Below are 26,441 nucleotides of genomic sequence, written 5' to 3'. Positions count from 1 at the left end.
ATGGGAGCAAGTCATTTACTATATGCGTGTTTATTATAGAATAAAATTAAGGTGTTTAACAGTCTTTACCAGGTTTTCCATCTTGTCATCTTTTTTTTTTTTCCTTTTTAAACTCTTACGCCCTTTCTCAGAGAACATGACTCTTGAAAATAATTTTTCTTCCTGCCCCTCTATGTTCCTCCTAAGTTTAAGCTATTATAATTTTCTACTTTTCTACTTGGTTCTTAGAAGCAAGAATCTTTCCAATTTGGTTCACTGCTTCAAACCTACTTTTCCATTGTCATTGAAATTGCCTTTCTTGTGGTCATCTATTTCACTTAGTCTGATGGCCCTCTGAACTTTGTCCCTGGCATATGTATTTTCTCTTTTTTGCAAGCTCTTGTTTTCTTGCACTTAAACTTTTCATTACTTTTTCATTCTCTCATCTGTGATTTTGGCAGTTGCATGTTGTAATGAATACAAATACTAAGATTGCTGACTGGGATTAGTAGGTCTCCAATATTAGTACTGCTAAAAGACTATCTTTGAATTATCTGTGAAATTTATTTGTGACTCTGGATGAGTTTTCTATCTGCTTTAGTTTTCTATTGGTAAAATGAGCTGGAGAAGGAAATGGCAGACTACTCTAATATCTTTATCAAGAAATCTTCGATGGTGTCACAAAAAGGTCCAACATGACTGAAACTTTTAAACATCCACAGCAGTAAATCATATTAAACCTGCTTACAAACCCCAATATTTCATAGAATAAAGTCGTATTCTTCTGTAGAACATTCCTTTTTTTTTTTAGTGTTTTTTAGCACATTGGATTTTTGGCATCTTATATTTTGCATTTGTATAAGGCAGCATAATAGAAGATTTTCCATTATAAAAGCTTAAGATTGACATTAGTGCCTCAGGTGGACTAAATCACAAATTAAGTGAAGTTTGAGTTTTTTTCTTCCCTTATATCTTTTTGTGAGAGGTATCTTAATATACTGAATAGAGAACACAGGGGCCCATAGACAGCATGTCTTGTCAGTTCACAGGGCCTTTGTACAAGTCAATAAGTCTTTGCCTCAAACACTCCTCCAAAACTCTGTTTCAAAATAATTAACAGTCTACATTGATGTTAAGAATTTCCTACACTAATGGAATCATCAATATTGGTGAAACTATATGATTTTTTCCTTGACTTCCCTTTCTCTTGTTAGGAATTTACTGCTTTTATGTTTTCTTTTTGTTAAGGATGCTAATATCTTTCTAACTAATCCAGGTTGGAAAGTTTTGATCCATCCTTGACTTTTCTCTTTCCCTTACCCCCTCTTGGCTAGTCAACTCCTAAGTCTTATTTATTCTAATTTAATAGCAATTCTCAGATCCTCACTACCTCTCCTGTAGTTACTGTAGTAATCTAATTGATTTTCCTGCTTTTAGTCCACTCTGTTCCCCACACAGCTATATATTCACATGGATCTAACTTTATCACTTTTGGTTTTAGTCAAAAAAATCAGCAATTTATCGCCCACCTTTTTGTAATGTAGTTTCCATCTACTATTATTTCATATATTTTACATTCCAGCCAAACTGTCCATAATGTCATTATCTATAGACTTTATATTCCTATCTCTCATCATGATGCTTTTTCTGTATAGTGTCCCTCATTTCAAGAATGTCCGTCCTTTTCTATTTCTCCTCTTAGAAAATTTAAACTCAGAATGTTAACTTCCCTTCCTAAGAGAGATTCTTTGCTGATTTCTTCTTAGTTTTATGTCTATCCACTTTGTACTTGTCTTTGTCTTTGTTGTATGTTCCTAGAAGACAGTAAACTCTGTGAGGGCAGTGAATTTTTTTTTTTTTTTTTTTTTTTTTTTGACTTTTGTATCTCTAACAAGCGTTTAAAAATGTTAGATTGAATAGAACTGTGATTATTACTTAGGCTCACCTCCTTAAAATACTCTTTGGTTAAAAGTACTAGCCTGACACCCTTCCTCCCCTACCTCAACAGCTTCTCAATGTCCAATATAGAACAACCATTATAATAAGGTTAATTCTATCAAAGGTATTCAGCAATTCAACAACTGATACTTTCTTAGGTATGGTTGTATTTAAAAATAATAATTTTATATAATCCAGATGGATTTCTTAATATATGAAATAAAATTTTTTTTCTTGTCAGAAATCTACAACTTAGATTTAGAATTTTATTTATGAAAAGTTGCTGACCCCAATTTTATATATTCATTCTCAAGTTTGGTGAAGTCTTATCTTTTTTTGTTTGTTTGTTTTGGTTTTTTAATGATATATTTTATTGTTATCATCTAAATTTCCCTGTGTGCCTCCCTCACCTTCCTATAACCTTTATATTTTTCATTGAAACTTTTAATAATTTGATTTGTTTTCCTCAGTGATTAAGCAATTTAGCCTAACATTTGTTGTATTAAGTTAGCTCTTTGTATGACTTCTTGACAAACACTATAAGCTTGGTGAAATGGGGGAAATTTTAAAATCTCCAACTCTCCACTAATAAGAATTTATTCCGGTAAATCTTTTATTTTTTAAATAACTCTTTTTTTAAAGGAGATCATTCTAGGATGAGAATGAGGAGTAACACTTTGACTAGTTAACTGCTTTCCACAGTAGACTTCATGCTTCTGAAAATTTGGGCTTCTGCCTTCTGTTTCCCTTTGTAATTCCTGACAATGCAAGTATAATGTGATACTCACTAAATGCTTTTGACACAATAAAAGTTGAGCAATGTTATCCACCTCCTTCATTTTGAGTTAGCAGTATGAGAGTAGAAGCAAAAGAATTAATTTTTAGGCAGAAAGAATTTTTTTTAAGTAACAAAGCTGCTATATTCTTTAAGTTTTTAAGTACCTGCATTTTTCTGAATATATGTTTAAGGTAAAGAGAGAACACAGAAAAATCATTTCCATAAATGGATTGTTGAGTTATATGTTCTTGCTCCTCTTGAGGTTTAGATTTCTTCACAGTTTTGTAAACTTAAAACATTAATTTTGGTGTTATAGAGAAGATACTGTTTTATACTTCAAAAAAGAAATCTATAACTATAGATATTTAAATGAACCTGTGATCCCATTGATTAGGGAATTAACACCAATGATCCAGATTGCAACCCAGCTATGCCTGCCTATTTTGCTTGACTTGTGTTCACGTCCCCCTAAAAGTTCATCACCAAAGAGCCAATTAATATGATGGAGGCTTTTCTCAGTTTTTCCTGATATTTCAAGAATTCTAACAAAGCATTCTGTCTACCTATTATTACTTGTATTAAGTTACATGATTCTCTTTCTGTCATTCCTTGAAGATATTCTTTATACCTTTTCTCCAGTTTCTTAGTTACATGTTATAGCCCACTTCACATAGATTGTTTCCTACTCCATTAAGGCTGTGATGTTCCATATGTTGCTGTTTTGTAAATATGCTGGTAAACTACTAGTTTTGAAACACAGCAGAAGAAGAGGTTGCCAGTTTCCTAAAAGGAATCAGTCTACTTTTTCTGTTTTACCTAGGGCTAAACTCTTTATCAATTGGTATTATCTGATCCAGATATCTGTTACCCATGTGCTCCATAGGGTCCATCCAAATGCATATTGAAATCTGGGCAATGAATACTTCATCTACTTGGTGGTGGGAGATGTGTGTATGTATGGATATATCAAATTACTTAGAATAAAAACAAATTGTTTTCCAGGAGGTTTTAGTGTCATACTTCTTGATGTACTCAGTGTAATGTAATCTATAAACAGGACCACTTTGAAGACCTCATCACCTCACCAATGCCTCTTTGACTTCTATGCTGTGTTAGTTCTCTGCCATCATAGGGAGAATCAAATATATTGTGTAGCAGGTGAGCTTATCCTTGAATGAAGAGGAGACTTTGTCACTGAAATTAATTATTTATTTGTAAATGATTACCAAGTAAATTTTGGTAGTTGTATCTGGTATTTAGACTAGTTTTTATAGGGATTGGAAATGAACTAATGAATTTTGTTAGCACAGGGAATTCCCAGATAAAGAAATTTCCTCTATCACTGCAGGTTGATACAGTAGATAAATGGGCCTGGAGTCAGGAACACTTGAATTCAAATCCATCTTTATACACTTACTAGATGTGTGATCCTGGCATGTCATATCCCTCTTCTTGTCTCAATTTCCCCTAACTATAAAATGAAGATAGCATCTATCTCCTCTAGGGTTTGTGAGTTTCAAACCAAATATTTGTAAAGTATTTAGCAGAGTGCCTGGCATATAGTGTGGGTATTTGTTCCCTCACTGCTTCTCTTTATTAATGCAGATTAGCACCTTTTCTGCAATTTTGATGTAGATAGCTTCTTGGAATCTTGAGACTTACATGCCTTTCCAAGGGATAGTTATTATGTATTAGGAATGTGACTTGAATACAGATCTTTCTAGCTGTGAAATTATCCAGATCATGCCAGCATGGTTTTTTTTTTAAAATGCCTTTTTAAAAAATTTTTTATTTTTTATTAATTTTATGATTATAAATTTTTTGACACTATATATGCATGAGTAATTTTTTTTATAACATTATCCCTTGTATTCATTTTTCCAAATTTTCCCCTCCCTCCCTCTACTCCCTCTCCTAGATGACAGGCAATCCCATACATTTTATGTGTGTTACAGTATAACCTAGATACAATATATGTGTGTAAATCCCATTTTCTTGTTGCATGTTAAGTATTGGATTCCGAAGGTATAAGTAACTTGGGTAGATAGACAGTAGTGCTAATATTTTACATTCATTTTCCAGTGTTCCTTCTCTGGGTGTAGCTGTTTCTGTCCATCATTGATCAGCTGGAAGTGAGTTGGATCTTCTTTATGTTGAAGATAGCCACTTCCATCAGAATACATCTTCATACAGTATTGTTGTTGAAGTGTATAGTGATCTTCTGCTTCTGCTCATTTCACTCAGCATCAGTTCATCAAGTCTCTTCAAGCCTTTCTGAATTTATCCTGCTGATCATTTCTTACAGAGCAATAATATTCCATAACCTTCGTATACCACAATTTATCCAACCATTCTCCAATTGATGGACATCCATTCATCTTCCAGTTTCTAGCCACTATGAAAAGAGCTGCTACAAACATTTTGGCACATACAGGTCCCTTTCCCCTCTTTAGTATTTTTTTGGGATATAAGCCCAGTAGTAGCACTGCTGGATCAAAAGGTATGCACAGTTTGATAACTTTTTGGGCATTGTTCCAGATTGCTCTCCAGAATGGTTGAATTCTTTCACAACTCCACCAACAATGCATCAGTGTCCCACATCCCCTCCAACATTCATCATAATTTGTTCCTGTCATCTTAGCCAATCTGACAGGAGTATAGTGGTATCTCAGAGTCTTAATTTGCATTTCTCTGATCAGTAGTGATTTGGAACACTCTTTCATATGAGTGGAAATAGTTTCAATTTCATCATCTGAAAATTGTCTGTTTATATCATTTGACCATGTATCAATTGGAGAATGGTTTGATTTCTTATAAATTAGGATCAATTCTCTATATATTTTGGAAATGAGACCTAAAATAATCAAAATCTTCTATTTTGTGATCAATAATGATCTCTAGTTCTTTTCTAGTCATAAATTCTTTCCTCCTTCACAGGTGTGAGAGGTAGACTATCCTTTGTTCCTCTAATCTATTTATGATCTCATTCTTTATGCCTAAATCATGGACCCATTTTGATCTTATCTTGGTATATGGTGTTAAGTGTGGATCCATATCTAATTTCATGCCAGCATGTTTTAACAGAATGGATAGAAAACTGACCTCAGATACAAGAGGATTTAAGGTTTTTGAACAAGGTAGTTACATATTTAGACCTCTGTGTTAGGATCCTTTTAGTAAGTTTAGATGATGGATTGGAAAAGGTAGAACTAGGAGTGAATAGTTAGGTAATTAAAATAATTTAGGCTAGAGGGCCTCAACTAGGGTAGTGACATATGTATTTGAAGTGACAAATGTGTTTGGAGGTAGAGTTTATTTTGGCAGTAAGTAGATGGGGCCTGATATAAGAGAGGCAGGAGTGTTAGAGCTAATTTAATTTTTTTTTTTTTTTTTTTTTTCTTGAGGCTGGGGTTAAGTGACTTGCCCAGGTTCACACAGCTAGGAAGTGTTAAGTGTCTGAGACCAGATTTGAATTCTGGTCCTCTTGAATTCAGGGCTGGTGCTCTATCCACTGCGCCATCTAGCTGCCCCTAATTTAACTTTTTGAGTCTGGGTCTTTTGGTTTCTCACTTCACAATTTTTGTTTATTATTATTGAAGCAGATGTTATTTAACCATTTTATGCATGTATATGTGAGGGAGGAGTGTGAGAATGTGTGTGTGTGTGTGTGTGTGTGTGTGTGTGTGTGTGTGTGTTTCTCCCTACTAGAAAGAAAAATGGAGATAGTGATAAGTACACTGCTTGCTATCATTATTGGGTTTATTTTTCTTTCCCTGTGGAGGAAAACTAGAGCCATTTTTTCCCCCTTTTGTAGCCTCTAAGCCAAATTTTTTTCTTTTGAAATTAAAGCAGGGTTTTCATAGGTCACAGAAAATTGGAGATCATATAATCCAACCTTCCTAACGTTACTCAAGGACATTGACAAACTCAATTGCATACAGAAAATTAGGATAAAAGGGGACTTTATGCTCTGTCATGGTTGTTGTGGAAAAGAATAGGTTTAGAGGACATTCTTAAACTATCTTCTTGATTTTGGTCCCTTTAAAGAGGGAATAGACCTCCCCCCCTTGACCACACAAGATAGAATTGGGAGTGGAAGGTAGAAGTTGGAGAGAGGTAGAGTTAAGCTTTATATAAGGAAAACTTCTTAGCTATTATAACTTCCTAAAAGTAGAATATAGATAAATTATTTACATCATTATCGTTCTTCAGGCAGAAGCTAAGTAATTTATATACATATGTGAGTTGGACTAGATGAGTTTTTCAATTTCAGTCTAAATGATTGTGAACATGAGGCTTAGAAAGAATTTAAGAAAAGTTACATAGTGAAGTAGAAACAGAACTTGACTAGATCCTACAATTTTTGCCTCCAGGCCAGTGCTATTTCTGCAATTAATTTGTTTTTTCTTTTGAAGTTGTTGTAGCAATCTTTTTCTATATTTTTAATTGAAATTTACATATTCTTTTTAAATTTTCACATAGATTGTCCTTATATTTCTTGTTTTGATCTTATGGCATTTTGTTTGTTCTTAAATTACTGGAAATGAATATCATGATATAATCAGTAAAAACATTTCTGGTGATATTATTTTTTCATTAGATTTTCTGTGGTTGGTCTGAAGTACTTCTCAATGCTAAGAGACATTGTGGGTCCACCTTCTTTAACATGTACATTTCATTAGTTTTTCTTCTTTCAAATTTGTCCCTGAAAATCCTTCAATAGGATGTAAAAGCTTATTTTAGTGATTCAATAATAGATTAGAATCTAGGAAGTCCTATGAGTTTTTAATTTTAGTTCTCCTTGTGTTTTTTAAGGAGTTGTAATTTTGTCATAATAATGTTATTAGCTTGATTTTTAAAAATTAAATGCTAGTAAAAGTGTTTTGCACATTTGTATTATAATTTTAACTTTAAAAAAATTGGATGTAGATATGAGGTTACCATCCTTTCCTCAACACTCTGATTCTGTGCTTTCATGGTATAGTTGTCAGATAACAAAACTGATATAAATAAACATCCCAGTTACACAAAGTACACAAAAGTAACACAAAAAGAGCGACACTTTGGACATGCTTGAATTTGACTTAGGCATGTTTCCTCATCAGGCCACCGAAGTCATAATATGATAGATTTACAGGGTTATTGTTTTTTTTTTAAATAACCAACTCCCCTAAGGTCATATGGGTAAGAGGTGTCAGAGATCAGAGATTTGGAAAGGGAAAACAGAAAGATGAAATCATTATGATTTCCCCCATGGGGCCATCATAGGAGAGAGAATGGCAATGAAACAAAGACTTTAACTCCACAGTTAACAAGTAGAAAAGTAATTTTGATTTTTGATTGATAGTTAAATATTTTGACAATTAAAATATGTTGATATAGTTAGACATCAGTTGATAAATAGCATACAGAAACTAATACAGATAGGATTACAGAAGTAAAGGGGAGAAGGAACAAAAAAGTGAATATTTGATCATAAAGTTTGTAGTTATTGAAGAAATACTTTTAGTCATGATTGGTCACTGCACTGTTCTGGGGATGCTGAATTCTTTTGTTTTTGTTTATGTTTGGTTATTGTATACATTTTTTTTTTCTGTGTCAGTTCATAAGGATCTCTCCAAGTTATTTTTTTTTAAATAAAAATTTATAAAAACATGACTCAGTAATGTTCCTTTATAGCAATGTGTCACAATTTTGTTTAGCCATTTTCCATTTGATGGGCCTTAATTTTCAACTCCTTCCTACCACAAAGTGTTGCTAAAATGTGTTAATATATATGAGTCCTTTCCCTCTGTCTTTGATCTCTTTGTGGTATTGTTGGCTAAAAAGTTACACACAATTACATTTCTTGTCTACAGTTTCAAATTATTTTTTAGTAGATTTTCCTCATGTAACATTTTTATTTCTTGTTACCTAGATTTTCCAGTTATGAACAAAACAAACAAAAATTCATAATGGAAATTTAGAACTTCTTTTTTTGAAAGGATTTTCCTGTTAAATATTGTATTGTAGTTCATTATTTTTTGATATATATTTTAAATGTCACTTTATCAGTGTGTATGTAATTTATTGTAAAAGTATTTGTAGAAGTGTCTTAGAAATTTAGGAATTTTAGGAATCATAATATTTTGACACAGAGCTTCCAGGGAGAGTAGGTATACTATTATACAGACTAGTGTAACCTTTGTTTCTGTTATGAAATATTTTAGAAAATGTGCTAGGTACTGAGTACTAGGTACAAAGACAAAAGTAAAGCAGATTCTATTTTTAAAACGATTTATGTTCTTTTGGGGAAATGGTATTTTTATTCCTTCCCTTCAGATTCATCTCTTGGTGCTTTGTAATCTGACTACTAGTCTTCTTCATCAACTGAAACCTCTCTTCAAAGTTAATATATCTTTTAATGGATAAATCTTGGCATTTTCTCAGGCATGAACTTTCTTAATCATTTTGATGTATTTGGCGTCACTATTGACAACTTTTTTCTGGAAAATCTATTCTTCTATGGCTTATTGTGACACTGTTCTCATTTCTTTTCTAATTATCTGACTACTACTTCTTTGCTGGATCATCATCCATTTCATACTGCTTAATTGTGAGTGTATCCAAATGCTCTGTCCTGAGCCATCTTTTCTAGTCTCACTCCTTTGGTGGCCTTATTGGATTTATTGTCTTTTTGAAGATGACTTACAGATACCTGCATGCATATATAATGTATATTCATATTCAGTTTCTCTCTTGAGTTTCAGTTCTATGTCACCATTTGTCTACTGAACATTTAAAACTAGATGTCACAGACATACCTCAAAATTCATCATGTTCTAAACTGAGTTCATTATTTTTATTGCATTTAGACCATTTTTGTCTAAAGATACTATATTTCTAGTCTTCTAGTTTAGTAACCTCTTTTTTATTCCAAGTTTCTCACTCACAAATCTCTCTAATTGTTGCTAAATCTTGCCATTTTAAAACTCTACAAACATCTTGTAATCAACTTTTTCTTTTTGTCCCTCTGCTCATATAGCCACCATCTTAATTTATATTAGGGAGTCTTAATCTGAGACATGTGGACCCCAAGAAAGGTTTATTGCTCATTTGTGAAATTGAGCGAGGGGGGAAACATATATGGATTTCAATATAAGATGGACTTTGTATTAGCATATATTTTATTTTGTGCAGTCTATAAACAGTTTGAGGAGTCTGTAGATCTCAGCAGAATAATGGAGGACTCTATAGATTTCACTAGACTTCCAAAAGGTTTATATTCATACTTTAGACATTGCTCATCATCTCTTGCTGGGGTTATTGCTGTGATCTCAAATCTCACTTCCAAACTCTACACAGTTGCCAAATTTTGTATTGTATTTTGTACGAATTTTCGATAAATACAGATCTCACCATGTCATCTTCCAACTTCAGGGACTATTTTCTGTAGGATAAAACGTAAACTCTTCTGTTTGCTTTTTTTTTTTTTTCCTGAGGCTGGGGTTAAGTGACTTGCCCAGGGTCACACAGCTAGGAAGTATTAAGTGTCTGAGACTAGATTTGAACTTGGGTCCTCCTGAATTCAGGGCTGGTGCTCTATCCACTGCACCACCTAACTGCCCTCTCTGTTTGCTTTTAAAATCCTTTACAATGTCATTAAGCTTTCTTAAATTTTTTTTTTTTTCATTTTAACTGTTAAATTTTTTTTTTAATTGGGTTTTTTTTTTTTCCTGAGGCAATTGGGGTTTAAGTGACTTGTCCAGGCTTACACAACTTGGAGGTATTAAGTGTCTGAGGCTGGATTTGAACAAAGGTCTTCCTGATTTCAGAGCTGGCTCTCTATCCACTGCACCATCTAGCTGCCCCGGTTTTCTGTTTTTAAAAAAAGGTTTATTGATATATTTGTTTTTACATTACAAACATTTAGATTACCTCTACTTTATGATAGAGATCATAACAAAGTAAAACAAGTAAACTAACAATAGAGAGATCTCATCTGAAACTGCATGCAGCATTTTGTATCTGTAGTATCTGTCAATCTATATTTAAAAAAAGAAATTAACAAATTTGCTTTTCCACCACTGGGGAAAAAAGGAAAAGAATTCATTGTAACAAATATGCATAATGAAACAAAATATTCTCTCAGTGACTGTTTAAAAATATCTATGTATCATTCTTCACTGCTTCCATTATCTCTCTCTTATGGATAATGTTTCATCATTAGTTCTCTAGAATCATAAATGGTCATTGTATTGAGCATAATCCTTACAACTTTGAAAGTTATTTGTTTTGGGGGGGCAGCTAGGTGGCGCAGTGGATAGAGCACCAGCCCTGAATTCAGGAGGACCTGAATTCAAATCTGGTCTCAGACACTTACCACTTCCTAGCTGTGTGAGCCTGGGCAAGTCACTTAACCCCAGCCTCAGGGAAAAAAAATTTAAAAAAAAAGTTATTTGTTTTTAACGTCTTGCTATATTCCTCTTCTCATTTCATTCACCAGTTTGTAAGTCTTCAAAATGGTTCATTTTATGAAATTGATATTATAGTACATGTTGTTTTAATTTTGCATACTTTAATCTTTATCAGTTCATGTCTTTGAAATCCATTTCCCCCACCTTTTTATGGTACTCTAAAATTCCATTTGATTAGTACAGTACAACTTATTCAGCCATTTCTCAATTGAATGGCATCCCCTTAATTTCCAGGTATGGGTGGTTTTTTTTTTTTTTTTTTTTTTTTTGCCACACAAAAAAGAGTTGTTATGACTATGTTTGTGCATAGAGGACATTTTAATTTTTCTTGATGCTTTTGGGTATAGATCTAGCAGTTGTATAATTTGGTCAAAGAGTAAACATATGTGGATAAGAGAAGAGACCAAATTAAGGATGGGAAAGTTTTTCAAAGATAAACTGGATTACTTTGATTACATAAAATTAAAAGGTTTTTCCACAAACAAATCTAGGGGTAATACTTGGGGGGGGGTGAAGCCTGACAATAAATTTCTCTGATAAAGATCTCACTTTCAATATATATATAAAGACCTGATTCAGTTCATTTTCTAATTGATAAATAGATATGGCCAGGCAGTTTTCAAGGGATGAAACCAAGACATTTATAGCCATATAAAAATGTCTTTTAAATCACTACTTATAGAAATACAAATTAAAGCAATTCTAAGATTTCATCCTCACAGCCAACAGAATTGCAAAGATGACAGAAGAGGAAAATGATAAATATTGGAGAGACTGTGGGAAAACAAACACACTGAGGACCTATTGGTAAACTTGTGAATGGGTGCAGTCATTCTGGAAAATAGTTTGTAATTATACACAAAAAGTTAATAGTGAATGCTCTTTGACTCATACTTATTATCTAGACATTATACATTATTATCTGTTCTGTATTCCCTACTTGTCTTCTCCATATCAAGGTAGCTTGTGACATAGTAGCTAGAGATCTGGGGCCTGGAGTAAGAAAAACTTGAGTTTATATCTGATTTCGGGCGCATACTAGGTTAACTGTATGTGCCTGGGAAAGCCACTTAAACTCTGACTCAGTTTCCTCTGTAAAAGGGGATAATAATAGTATCTTGTTTGCAAGATTGCTGTAAGGATCAAATGGTGTGTGTGTTAGTTTATCATGTAGTACTTTTATCTTCTTTTACAATGTCTATATATTGGTCATCTACCATGCCTGGTTCTACTGTTGCTGCATTGTTTCTTGATACTTATTTCAGAACTTGTTATGTTTATCATTCATTTATTTATTGCTTTTCCTTTAATATATTATTATTGTACCTTGATTTTGTTTCAGATGATTAAGGTTATGAAATTTTGTTTTGCAGCCATGCAGGATATACTTACTGTGGGTCTTGTGCTGCTCATGCTTACAAACAAGTGGATCCAACCATTACGTAAGTAATATGATGAAGTTTTTTTCCTTTTTTAATTGGGAGAAGTTTAGGAAATGAAAAATAATTGTTTTATCACAGAAACCAAATTATTTTTGAAAATTTTGATTATTCGACTTTTTTTTCCTCTGGGGAGGCAATTGGAATTAAATGATTTGCCAAAGATCACATAGCTAATAAGTGTTAAGTGTCTGAGGCCAGATTTTAATTCAGGTCCTCCTGACTCCAGAGCTGGTGCTCTATCGACTGCGCCATCTAGCTGCCCCATTGATTATTTGACTTTAAGAATAGATAACATCCTTAATTATATTTTTATAAATATTTTTCCAAAATTCCCCATACCTCCCTTTTATTTGATTTAGAATTTTAAGTAAATTCTTAAATCTATGTCATGGGGTTGCCAGGGGATAAGACATTTTATCTTTGTTTTTCTAATAAACTTAGAAATAGAAAACAATATGCTGAGTGTTGGTTATGCAAAGGCAAAAACTAAACAGAGATTTCCTTCACGAAACTTTTGTGGTATAGAGAGAACATAGTATGTATGCAATTACATTTTATTGTTCTACTCCTTAAATATAATTTTAAAGATGGGATAAGCTCTAACAAGTGGATGACTCATCAAAAGCCTCACACAGGAGACGAAATCTGAACCAAACTTTGAAGGAATCTAAGGAGTCTAAGAGGAGTTAAGGGTCAGGTAAATGGCTTGTTATAGATGGGTGACAATTTAAAAATCCAGTAAATGAGAGCTTATAGAACAGCTAGATCATAGAGTGGAAAGAGGGCTGGACATGGAATCAGAAAGACTTGAATTCAGAGATGATCTTACCTGTTTACTGTGTCATTTTAGGTAAGTCACCCTCTGCCTATCTCAATTTCCTTACTTGTAAAAATGAACTGAATAATAGCATCTATGTCCCAAGTTTGTCATGAGGATCAAATATGGTAATATTTGTAAAGTCCCTTGCAAGCTTTAAAGTACTATATAAATGTGATTGTATTGCTGCTGATATTGTTATTGATTATTATTGATGTAGTGGGAGAGGGATCAGTAAGATCTTGGGTTCAAATTAATCCTTTTCATATATACTGTACAAACTTGTAATTAAGATATTGGTTACAACATAATAATTTCCCAAACGTTTACATTATGTTAACATAACTGTGAGTGTTTAAATTTTAGTATGCCATAGCATGGCTTTTTGGGAATGTAGAGAACAAAATTTGATGTAAGGATGGAGTAGGGACAGCATTAATTGGGAGTAAAAGAGGAAGACCTTAACTAAGGTAACAAAGAGGGAGAAAGGTAAAAAAGTATCACATAAAAAAAGAAAAAGATAAAAGAAATCAAAGAGAATCTAAAGGGTAGGCAAAGAAGGCAGAAAAATTTTTTTTTAAAGAACTTGTTTGATACAGTTTTAGAAAAAAATTTCTTATTCATTGTCACTTAGCAATGAAGTATTGGTAGTAGTGACATATAAAAAGAAAAAATAAAGAAGAAACTGAAGATGTGGGAAATTATTATAGAGATGAGGCAGATTTAAGATGCTATATTTTTTACTTAAAGCACAGCTCTCCTTTTTTGATGTCATGTTCATTTATATTATTAGCCTCTTGAAGAATAAACTGTCTTATTCATGTTTGTGTCCTCTGTTGTTTACCTAGCTTGTAAATATTAAGGGCTCAGTGAATATTTATTAAATTAAATGTAATCCAATCCTGGCTGACTTTAATTTATTATTTTACCCTATTGGACTTCATGTCTTTAGGGTATGTGGGTAAATGGGTAACTCTTAGGAATATTGCAAATAAAAATTGACAGGATGAGAATAGAGATAAAGATGAAACCTTAAGATAAAAGGAAAAATTGGAAATGAAGGTTATGAAACAGGAAAAGAGATGAACAAAGATGTTAAATAGCATTAGTTGATAAAAACATAAAGAGCTGGAGGAAGGTAAGAGATGATTTGATAAATGCTAAATATATTAGAAATATTGTATTTAGTAATAGAGGACTATGTTAAAAGAAAGTAACCACAATAAGAATGTTATGGGAGCCATCTGCTAGTGGCTGCTGGGAATCTAATTCTGATCAGCAGAAATAGATCCCTTTATGTGAGAAGATGACAATAACATAAGGAGACTGAGAGGCAATTGCATTATCTGACCTCTCTCCTCTTCCCTCTTGCCTCCAATTTATTTCATTCCTAATCCACCAGCAACATCTGCATCAGTAAAGGCTGATTTGCAGTTTCTTCAAGGATGTTATGATTTACAGCTGTGGGGGCTTTTTGGAGAATTGATCTGCCCCATCACACTGAGGAATGAGAAGTTTGAAAATAAGGCTCGGAACAATGGGACATAATTGCCACAATTTAACAACAGTAACAAATACTATTCAAAAATGTTTGGTTTTTAATGAATATCTTAATACTCTAATATTCTTAACTAAAGAGATAGTAAAAATGGATTTGCTTGGAATATACTAAATGCTTGATCAAATTTATATTTAGGGAAGCTTGAAGACATAGACATTAAATAAAGTTATAAATTTTGGTAAGTTTCAGGAATTAAATTACCCAAGTGTGATTGCTTTTTTATTTTCTTGGCAGGAGCAATAATTCTTCCCATCATTTTTCTCTTCTCTAATCCTTCCCATTTCCCATTTAAGCACTTAGGAATCTTTAGAAATGCAATAATCACTTTTTTCTAGGAAGGAAAAGATAAAGGGAGAAAATAGAAGAGTTACCAAGTTTCCTGGTCCGTATCAGTCTTTGTCTTAGATTTAAGCTGACTTTTGATTATGCCTATTTAGCTCATTAGTTTTACCCCTTAGTTACCTTAATGACCATATCTGGGAAAGGAAGTAACAGTTAGAACCAAACATAGGAAGCTGATTGGTTTATTTAACTTACATGCAGAGTACATCATGTGAAATGCCAGGCTAGATGAATCAAAAGCTGGACGTAAGGATGCCAAGAGATATAATCAGCCATCTCAAGAGAAATAATCAGCCATCTCAGATATATAGATAATGCCACTCTAAAGGCAGAAAAGTGAAAAATTAACGAACTTCTTGATGAAGATGACAAAGAAGAGTGTAAAAACTGGCTTGATGGCTTAAAAAAAAAAACCTAAACCCTTGCCAACTGGTCTCATCACTTCATGGCAAATAGAGGGAAGAGAAATGGAAGCACCATCAGATTTTATATTTTTGATCCCAAAGATCACTGCAAACACAATTACAGTGATGGAATTAGGTGACACTTCCTTCTTGGAATAAAATGTGATGGCATATCTGGACAGCACACTAAAAAGTAGAGCTATCACAATCCTGACAAAGGTCTACATAGTGAAAGCTGGAGAAATGTATAGCTGTAAGACTTTGCACTAGAAGAAAAATTTAGTGCTGCAGAATCAATACTTGAATTGTGCTGTTAAAGAATATTTTTGAGAGTCTTGAATAACAAGTAGATTAAATTAGTCAATACATGATGCAGCTAAAATTTAATTACTTTGTCCATGTAATAAGAAGATGGGATTAATTGGAAAAGACGAAAAAGAAGGTAGAGTGTGAGATGGATAGATACTATTATGGAAGTGATGAATATGAACTTGGACAGATTACAGGATAGTGGATGATAGAAGGCCTGGCATACTGTGGCCCATGGAGTCACGAAGAGGTAGACAAGACTGAACAATAACAAGAAAACCCCTAACATTATAGCAATTGTTTTAATCCTTCAAATTGTTTAGTTGCATTCCATTTTTTTTTTTTTATTATTATTTTGAAATGATTATGTTGCTGTGGAGAGAAGATGGTGTTAGTCAACAAATTCTAGTGATGAAATATAACTAGACAAATTTTCATCCATTAAAAAAGTAGTACATATATTTAAAGAATTGAGAAAGATAATATTCTATACTGTTCTGTATTTTCTTTTTCATAGTCCTGCGTCTATTTGTGTTGTGGGTTGTCTATGCTTGATTTTTAACAAATCATTGGCAATCTAGTTGTGTGTGTGTGTGTGTGTGTGTTTTCCTGCTGAAGGAATTTTCAGCCATTGAGAGGCAAAATCAATTGTGTCTTACATTGTACCAAATTTTTTAAATACATAGTCAAGTTTTTTGTTTATGAGAGTACTTTTTACAGAAAAAGGACGGTATTTAGTATTGCTTTTACATAATTCAAAAATACTATGTTTATACACCATGAAAAGACAACAAAAATATTGTTGTCTTACTGAATCCTCTTTACTCATATTTTATGTAAAAGAGATGATGTTTATTACTTTAGAGATGCTATTTTCTTTTTTTTTTTTTTTTTTTTGACTAGGATGCTATTACACGGACTTTTATTCAGATAGCACACACGATATGCTATTTTCTTATAAAATTTTAGCTAAAGTGATATATATATATATATATATATACACACACCCATACATGTATATATGTATATGGTCACTATCTTTACCAGTTTTACTTCTTGGGAATAGGAATTCTTTCATTTATTTTTTGTATATCCATAGTGCTTAGGACAGAAGCTCTTATTGATTGATATAAAAATTAGGTAGTGGGTTTAGATTTCCTTTGACAATATACATTTACTACACATTTCAAAATGTCAAGTTCCTTTAAATTTTGTAAGAAATACAAAATAATTTCCTCCCATGTTGATTTCAGAGCCTTTCACTTCTTTTATTATATGGTGATCATCACTACTTTAGACTAGAAACTTCTGTAGACTTTTAGTTATCTTTTCCCCCATTTTCCCACCAAGCTTAGCTGGGTTGAATATTTTATTTTGGGGGGTGGGGAAGATGAGGGGTACCGGTAGTTTTCCTTTTTTGTACCCCATTCTAAATAAGGGAGAAACTTGTAATTGTACCTGTATGGCAGGAGAGATTTTCACTAGATAATGAAACCAGATAAACACAGGGGAGAGAAAGCAATACTTCCCTATCACTGTGCTTTCAGATTGCTTTTTTTTATTGGAACATGTTTTTGTAGAAGTTCAGTTTTCCTCTTTTTGTTTATGTTTAAATTATTCTAGCCGAAGAATATTCATCCTTGGGCCTTCTCATCATGTGCCCCTGTCTCGATGTGCACTTTCCAGTGTGGATATATATAGAACACCTCTGTATGATCTTCGTATTGATCAAAAGAGTAAGTATGTAGTAAAATTTTCAGTTTGTTAAATAGCTTTGTTTTTAGTTTAGGTAGGTATTTTAACATCTTAAATGAAAGGATCTGAATTTTAAATAATTTTTAAATTATTATTTTTTAATTGAAATTCATAATAACAAAGAAAAGTTTTTTGTCAAAGAAATCTATCAGACAAATAGGCCTGTCAGTTGTCTCCCTGAGTGGTATTTTCCTTTTTTTTTTTTTTTTAAAGCAAAAACAGCACTGTGGCCAAGAATAGGACATTTGTATCACTGTTTATGATTCAGGACAACATAATGAACATTTCTAAGCTTCAGTTTCTTTCTTTTCTTTTTTTCCATATATGTTATTTATTATGTGAATTAATGGTGGAACTTTTTTGAAGTTCTTAGGAGCTGTTAGGAGAAAGATTCTATGAGATAGACTGTGCCATATAATGAAATTTGTCCTGAAAAGGATTCAGCAAAAATCCTCATCAAAAGCACATCTCTTATAGGAGAAATTTGAGGATTTCTCAGGGGAGAAAGGTAAATAAAGATGGGAACAAGGATGTGTATTGGACTGTTGAGAATTCCTTGAAGGTACTAACAAAGACAGTCTGGGAAAACTAGGGTTTCCATGATAGGTAGCTTAAGTCTGGGCACATTGTGGTTTAAGCCTCAATTTCTTAGTTACAAAATGATATCAAAGGTGTTAAGCATTGTGATTAGCACCCCTTAAAGAAAAACTATCACATAAATTTATTATGTATATTATTTTTTCTCTACTTAGGATTTTTAAAAATTAAAACAAGAAGAAAAATAATTTTCTGTATAGATATACCTGATGTTATACATTCTATACATTAAACATAATTTTGAAATCAAATGATATTTCAAATGAAATCAGAAAGTCTAACATTTACTGATTTGGTTTTTTTGGTGAATCATTTTGTAAAGCGAAGACTCTTTAATGTTTCCTTATTTTTTGTTAGGGCAAGGCTTAATAGTCAATTGCTTACAATGAAGATAAAATTACATTTTGTGGTAGTAACATTTTGTTTTTAGAATAGAGCTTTATTATTACTATATTCTATGTATGTTTTATAGAGAATACATTATTTTGAAAATATAGCATTAAAATATTCTTGGTTTTAGATAGTTTACCTGTAGGAAGAACTTATTAGACTACCAGTTTTGAGAAAAGTGATCACCCTACTAATTGTCTTTTATAATATTCAAAAAAATTTTTAGTAGAGTATCTCTTAACAATAATGTTGTGTTTTTTATGGTAGAATAAAAATAATAAATTCAAAGGCTTTAAGATTTAAATGCCATTTCTTCTTTTGGTTAAAAACAAACAAGCTACAAACAAAATCCCTTATACTTTTAACTCATTTGCACAGTATTATTACTTAATATTGTATGACATGCCTTTGATTATGAGACGTTTTAAGCTGGTGTGATGCCTCATTAAATTAATGTCCTGATCTTCCATGAACTTCATTTTGAAGTTCTGAGAGAATATTCTGCTTATATATTGGGGAGTTTCCATCTTTTGGTGGGGTTCCTTCTATACTGGAGGGAGTGAGATTGAAAGGCATGTAAATTCCCTGTCTGTCATTAGCCTGGTGAGGAGGTAGATCAGTGTTTTTCCATATTTCAACAGTCGCTCATTTTATCAGTTATGTTTTGCCAGGCCGTGATAAGTAAATTTAAAAGCCCCAGACCTAAAGGTGACTTTTTATGGAATGTGAATATAGCTGTTTTACAATTGAAGGTTTTGGTGTTTTTTGTTTGTTTGTTTGTTTGTTTTTTAATTGTTATCCAAGCCTTATTATAAGGAACATAAACTACATTCTAGTCTATATATTTTTGCCTTGTAAAATGTTGCCTAATTTACATAAGATTAAAGAGAGTGCTGTTAGATTAAAGTCATTCCACACATTTGCACTCATCCCATGCAATTATTTTTGTGGTTTGTTCCTTATTTCCAATGCTGGTATTTGCTAATGTGTTTGTTTTTAATATATTTTGAAATTTTTTCAGTTTATGGAGAGCTATGGAAGACAGGAATGTTTGAGCGCATGTCTTTGCAAACAGATGAAGATGAACACAGTATTGAAATGCATTTGCCTTATACTGCTAAAGCCATGGAAAGGTATATTGTTTAAAAAATGTCAGTCCAAAAGAAAATACATATATAATTATGTATGACTTGTTAATCTGAATGAATTACAATCCTTCTTTGATTTATTTAAAATTAAGTGAAATAAACATTTGAGATTGCACTTCCTTGATAGGAATAGATCAGTTTATTTGTAAAATATGAGTACTTTGGATCAACTGATTATTTTGTTAGACAGTGTGACAAAGCTGACTTAGCTAATCTTCTATCAAATGAGGATTTCTCTAAACTAGTATTTTTCTTCTGTACATTGGAAAAGATCTTAAAGCCATAAAAGTTCCAAAAGCTTCAGCAATACTGAAAAATAAGATGACAACCATACCTTAAAATTCTTATTTATTAATAAAAGATTTTAATTTTTAGAATATTTTCCTTTCAGAAGAATAATTGCATTTTAGGTGATTAATTTTCCCCTTCCTAAATCTCTTTAAGATTAAATATAGAAGCCATCTAGCTTACTAGAAAAATATAATTAACTGTGAAAGTTGATCACATCAAATCATAGCTTTTCTTTTGTTCTATTAAATGAGGTTTTTTTTTATTCCATACTTTTTTTCTTTCAGACTTTCAGAGCTATTGGATTTTTTTTTTAAATAACTTTGAAAATGTAAGAGTCAGAGCATATTAAAATTGTTTTATATAAACTGCAAAAATATTATTACTGTAGCCATATAACACATTCTGGTATTGCCAAACATTTGGCATGCAGACATCTTAAACACATTGCAGTGTATTTGTCTGTTTTATCTTATTCCTTAGACAATCTTATAAATTCAGCAGGACTAGAAGATGATTATTCTTTTGGAGATATCTGAAGAATACCTCTCAGAAGTTCATTCTGTTTTCTTGTCAGAGTTACCTTGGTTTAATCTGAATTATATAATTCCCCTGATAAACTATTAAAAACATTGTACTAAACTCCATATTTGGGTCTGTTGGACCATGGCAGAGCCTGTAGGTGAGTGGGAAGGAAAAAAACAGGACATTAATTTTGGTATCCTATTCAAATTCTTATCTGTATCTTACTAGCTTGCTATTTATGAAGTTTTATCTTTATATTGTATTTCTTCTTTTTTACCTTGTTTTAACTTAAGTTAAGGACAAAATCAGAGATAAAAACCTCAAATTAAAATATTGACTGTGTGTTAGCTGAACTTTCATTTAAGTTAATCATTGAAACGAAATGTTTTTCGAGACATTTTAGAAACTATCAATTTTATTTTAAGAATATAAATTATAATATAAAATGTTGTAGTTTCTTGTCCATTTCCCCCAAAGCTGTCCCTTTAAAAATACTCTTTTGGTTCTTCTTCTGGAAGACCTTCAGTTAGATATAGTATACTTTTTGTACTTGCTAAACTTCCTTTTAACCAATTAGGTGTGCTTGAGACTATAGGCATTCTAATGTCTAATGGTAATAGCCATGGCATCCTATTACAGGGAGATTTTGTTGGAAATGACACAACTTAACAGAAATTATTTGAAAATTAAAAATCTGAATTGTGAGAGCTCTCCAATGTTTGGTTAAAAAATATTATATTCTTAAAGCAATATTGATTACTATTTAAATACACCCACTATGTTCTACTTTCATGTCAGTGAACATGTGGATTATTTGTGCCATACTATAATATCACTTTTTAAAAGTTTACAAGACAGGAATATATATAGTGGATGGCAACCACTATGAAAAAGTCTAAAAATTCACATTATATAAAGCTCTGATGAAGAAACTGGAGTTGTAAAAATAACAAGTACTAGAAGGAACATGGGAAAACAGATTCATTAATGTACTTGTCAACTTGAACAGGTCCTGTTCTTGAAAGCTATTTAGAACTATTCTTTGAAAACTATTAAACAGCAATATTATTGCTAAATCTATTCACTACAGAGATGATTTAAAAAAAAAAAAAAAGGAAAAGACCAATATGTGCAAAAAAAAAAAATTATAGCAATTCTTGTGTAGAATTGGAAATCAAACAAGTGTCTGTTATTTGGGGAATGGCTAAATAAATTATGGTACATTATAATGGATAACTATTGTACTGTAAGAAATAATCAAGGAGTGATTGAGAAGATTTGCTTAAACTGATATAGAATGAAGTAAATAGGATAAATTATACAATGTAATATTAGAACAACACAGTGACCAATTATGATTCTAAAGGATTAATGAGTGATGAAACAAGTTACACACATTCTGATAGATTGTTGATGGACCCAGTCACAAGTGATTAGATTTAGGTAGTTCCAGAGGGCACAAATAAGATGAAATTATTTTTGGGGGGAGTTACCTCATTGGGTAAAAAGATCCCAGTTATTAGATTTATTCAGATAGGATGTGGATAACCTCTTTTCAGGAATGTTCAAGAAAGGGTTTCCTAGACAGATTAAGGAAATTAGATTAGATCTCTAAAAGTTCCTTCCTGAAGTGAGCTAATGCAGTAAGTGCCTGGCCTGAAGTCGAGAAGAAGTGAGTTCAGATCTGTGTTTAGGCACTAGTTATGTGCTTTGGCAAGTCACTTAACCGTAGTAGTCTTAGTCTCCTCATCTAAAATGACTTGGGGAAAGAAATGGCAAGCCATTCCAGTATTTTTCCCAAGAAAACCCAAATGAGGTCATGAAGAGTCAGACATGACTAAACTACAACACTAAAGGTTCCTTGTGAATTAATTCAGTTCTTTCAAATAATGAATATATAATTTGTTGATTTTAATTAATAACCTTTAATTTGTTATTATTCAGAGAACTCTAATTTGGGTAGCTTGAGTATATTTTCCATTAACTTGATTTCCTCCTCTTTGAATGTAAAAATAAGATTCTGTCTTGTTGATTTCTTTTTAGAAATAAATTTTAAAATCATCATTGAGAAATTGGGGCCAGTTAGGTGGAATAGTATTTTAATAACTTGTTTTAGCTTATGTGCATCTCCCTAAGGTAATTATTCTTATAATTATAATTAAAACTGTGGAAAATGTTTTCAAAATGGGAGGAAACACTGGAATTTAGCTTTAACTTTGTTGTTAGCCTAGGTGTCCTGTTAGAATTTCAGTAAGGGTAATTAGATTCAGTAGGACGCAGTTAATTTTTTAAAATTAGGATTTAGGGCAATCTTTTACTTTTTTCAAAGACTACTTTCTGCACAAAGCCTTTCTTGTTCTCTATTCTTTCCCTTCTCACCCCCCAGAGAGCTTGCATTCTATAAATTAATAAGTGACTTTTTTTTTTTCCCCCTGAAGCAATTGGAGTTGTGGTTTGCCCAGGATCACACAGCTAGGAAGTGTCTGAGATCATATTTGAACTCAGGTCCTCTTGACTTCAGGACTAATGCTCTATTCGCTACACCACTTAGTTGCTCTGAATAAATGACTTTTTATTTAGCATATATATATATGCTGGACATTATAATCACAAGGATGCAACTAGAAGACTAAGGCAGTCCCTACTTTTTAAAGGAGATGATGGTTTCTTTAGGGAGAGACCAGTATATGGTTAGGTTCAACCTCAAGGCACATGGAAATTCATGGTGGTATTTAAGGTTCTGTGCCAAGGCATATAGTAATGCATCTTCATTTTTGTCTCTTCCATTAATAAAAACATATCCATTTCTGATGTTGAACCATTCATGAAACTAAGGACTCTGGTTTTGAGAACTTTGTTTTCTGAATCTTTAGCAATTCTGGCTGCTGAACTGCTGGTAAGGGAGTTACAATTCCTGCAGAAACCTTAAAAAGGGCTATTGACTTGGGATCCTCTGCCCTTTTAGATACAGGGTCTTTCAACTGCCATATGAAGGGAGATAATGACTATGAATTTGCCCCTTCTTTTCATGTTGCTGCTATATCTAAGAAACTAACTTGCCTATCCAGTTGATGACAAGATATCCTAAGATGTCTGAGATGATGTATGTGAAGCATGATCTAGGATCTGCTAATTAGTCAAGAGTAAGGAGAGTTTACACTCGCATGGTGGTTCCAGTTCTAAAGCAAAATGGACTCACTCACCCAAAGAGAAAATTGTGGTTAGATTTCTCGAAAGCAGGTGTTCTTACCTAGAATTTCCCAGTCCCTGTATTTTTGTCTGCCTACATTTTTTACTTCCTTCACAGGCTAATTGTACACTGTTTCAAAGTCCGATTCTTTTTGTACAGCAAAATAACTGGATATGTATACATATATTGTATTTAACTTAAACTTTAACATATTTAACATGTATTGATCAACCTGCCATCTGGGGGAAGGGGTGGGGGGAAGAAAGGGAAAAGTTGAAACAAAAGGTTTTGCAATTGTCAATGCTGGAAAATTACCTATGCATAAAATTTTTGTAAAAATTTTAAAAAAAAGGAAAGAAAGAAAGTAGGTGTTTTTCCAGATTTGGCCTGCTTGCAGATATCAGAATGGCTGATGGCAAGGTGTCCCAAGGTATTTGTGGTGGATAGATATGAAGAATATAACCAGTTGGTAGTTATAATCTATTTTCATTTACACACAAAATTTTTGTGCAACAAAAATAAAAACTATTATTTAGGTTATTTTAAAAAAATTACTAAGTATTTAAAATCCTGTTCTCAAATATCTATTGTGGTTATTTGTGTTTTTTTGGCAAGGTAGTAGGGGGTTAAGTGACTTGCCTAGGGTCATACAGCTAATAAGCATTAAGTGTCTTAGTCTGCATCCTCCTGACTCTAGGGCTGGTGCTCTATTCATTTTGCTATCTTGCAGCTCCCCATATCTGTTGGTTTTTACTGAAGATGAGAATTTGAAAGTCCTCCAGAAAGAACATAAGACAGATACATTACAAGACTGCACTAAAGATCTACCACCAATTATATTATCATTACAGAAATTTATAATCAGCAATTTTTCCTTTTTGATAGTGCTTTCTCCATTTAGTTCCTTGAGAAGAATGATTTCATTTTTTGTCTTTGTGTCCCCATAGTGGCATCAAAAAAGATAGCTAATAAGTGATTAATTGAATGATAATGTTCCATATGAATGGTTGTTCCAGATTCTAATATTTTGTTTAATTTATAAATTTTCTAATAATATTGTAATATTTACAACTGAAGACTAGAAGAAATGACATTTGGAAATTAAGTCTGGAAGCTCTTTTCAAGTATGAGATAAAATGCTGGTTTTGATGGGTAGTAGAAGTAGGTTGGGGTTTTCAGAACAGAAAAGGGAGTAAAAGATATTTTGAACTTTTTTCCAGTTGGTAACTGATCAGTTTAAATTCTAGATTTAGAATTACTGCTATTTATAGTACTGTCCTTTTTGTTTTACTTTTCTTTTTATAATTGTTTGAATAGATCTGAATAAATTATATATCAAGCATAACAATTATTTTAGATATTTAGAGCAAGTTATTTCTAAATTTTTTTCATCTATTTACTTTTACTTCTAGTTTTTCTCTGGTCCACATTTTATTCCTTTTAAATATTCCCCTGTCGTTGATGGGGAACAATTTTTCAAATTTTGCAGAAAAATGATGTTGTTCAAGGTGGAAATCTCTTTAGTTGGTAAAGCTAAAATCCATTCATTGTAATACTTGTGCTGAAAAGCAAGAACAATAGATGCCAAGAGCCTTTAAAGATGCCAGTGGAAAAAAAGTATAATTGACTTATAAGTACAGTAAATTTATATTTTCATGCATAAGTTCATTAGCTTTTCACAGCTGTTTTCTAGCTCAAAAGAGGATGAAAAATTTTACATTGTTCATATTACAATTATATATAACAGGCTATCATAAGTAATTTCCTTTCTAATGTACCTATAGCATTTTCCTATATTAAAACTCTTCATAAATTCTTTCTTAATCTTCATAATTTTAGGGTGCCTAATATTTATACCTGATGTGTTAAGGACTTTAGGTCTCGGGGAAGGTATTTGTTCACATGCTTATTTGTAATTTGCCAGTATGCTAATTTAGATGGTGACCCTAGGAAAAATTATTTTATTTCTCCTTCAAGAATTGAAGTAAAAGAGTAAAGTATGGTCTTAAAAGAAAAGAACATGCCAATAATATGCTATATGTTGAAATAATAATTAGCATTTAAATAAGAGACCAAGTTTAATTCCTGTAAGTCAATTTTGAATCTTTGACACTTTTACATCAATGTGAAGAAGTTTTCATGACATGTTTCCTAATGTTTTTCATTCTTTGATATGTCTAGATACAATTAGGTAAAAAGGAACTAAAGAGTAAAATATAGAGAGAGGCATAGAGAATTGTAGAAAAACAAGAGGAAGAAAAAAGGAGAAAATAGTAAATCTGTATCTTGCTTTTAAACATAATGTATGAATTTCTCTGTGTAACTGGATTTAATGGCTCCAAGTTGGAGCTAATTGACAAGTGTAGCTGGTTTTCCTGGAGACTGGTCTTACTGTTGACAAAGAGCTTTTTCTTTGGAGTAGTTCAGAATGGGTTACAGTGAGGTAATAACTTTTCACACTATTAACCTTTCAACTACCTTTGTAGAGGAATGAGATAGTAGAGTATTACTAACTGCTATAT

General features: G+C 32.3%; 1 protein-coding gene across 1 annotated transcript in view; it reads left to right on the top strand.

The window, feature by feature from the left end:
• The window catches only part of MEMO1 (mediator of cell motility 1), a 118,162-nt gene that overhangs the window by 60,423 nt on the left and 31,298 nt on the right, over nucleotides 1-26,441 (top strand). The window contains exons 3-5 of the mRNA XM_074288133.1: nucleotides 12,525-12,593; nucleotides 17,650-17,762; nucleotides 19,790-19,901. Coding sequence (XP_074144234.1) covers nucleotides 12,525-12,593; nucleotides 17,650-17,762; nucleotides 19,790-19,901 — 294 coding nt within the window. The remainder of the gene's footprint in view (nucleotides 1-12,524; nucleotides 12,594-17,649; nucleotides 17,763-19,789; nucleotides 19,902-26,441) is intronic.

Source organism: Sminthopsis crassicaudata, chromosome 2, assembly GCF_048593235.1.
Source record: "Sminthopsis crassicaudata isolate SCR6 chromosome 2, ASM4859323v1, whole genome shotgun sequence".
In the NCBI taxonomy this organism is placed as follows: Eukaryota; Metazoa; Chordata; class Mammalia; order Dasyuromorphia; family Dasyuridae; genus Sminthopsis; species Sminthopsis crassicaudata.
Note: the sequence above shows the minus strand (reverse complement) of the source record. Positions and strands in the feature narration are given on the sequence as shown.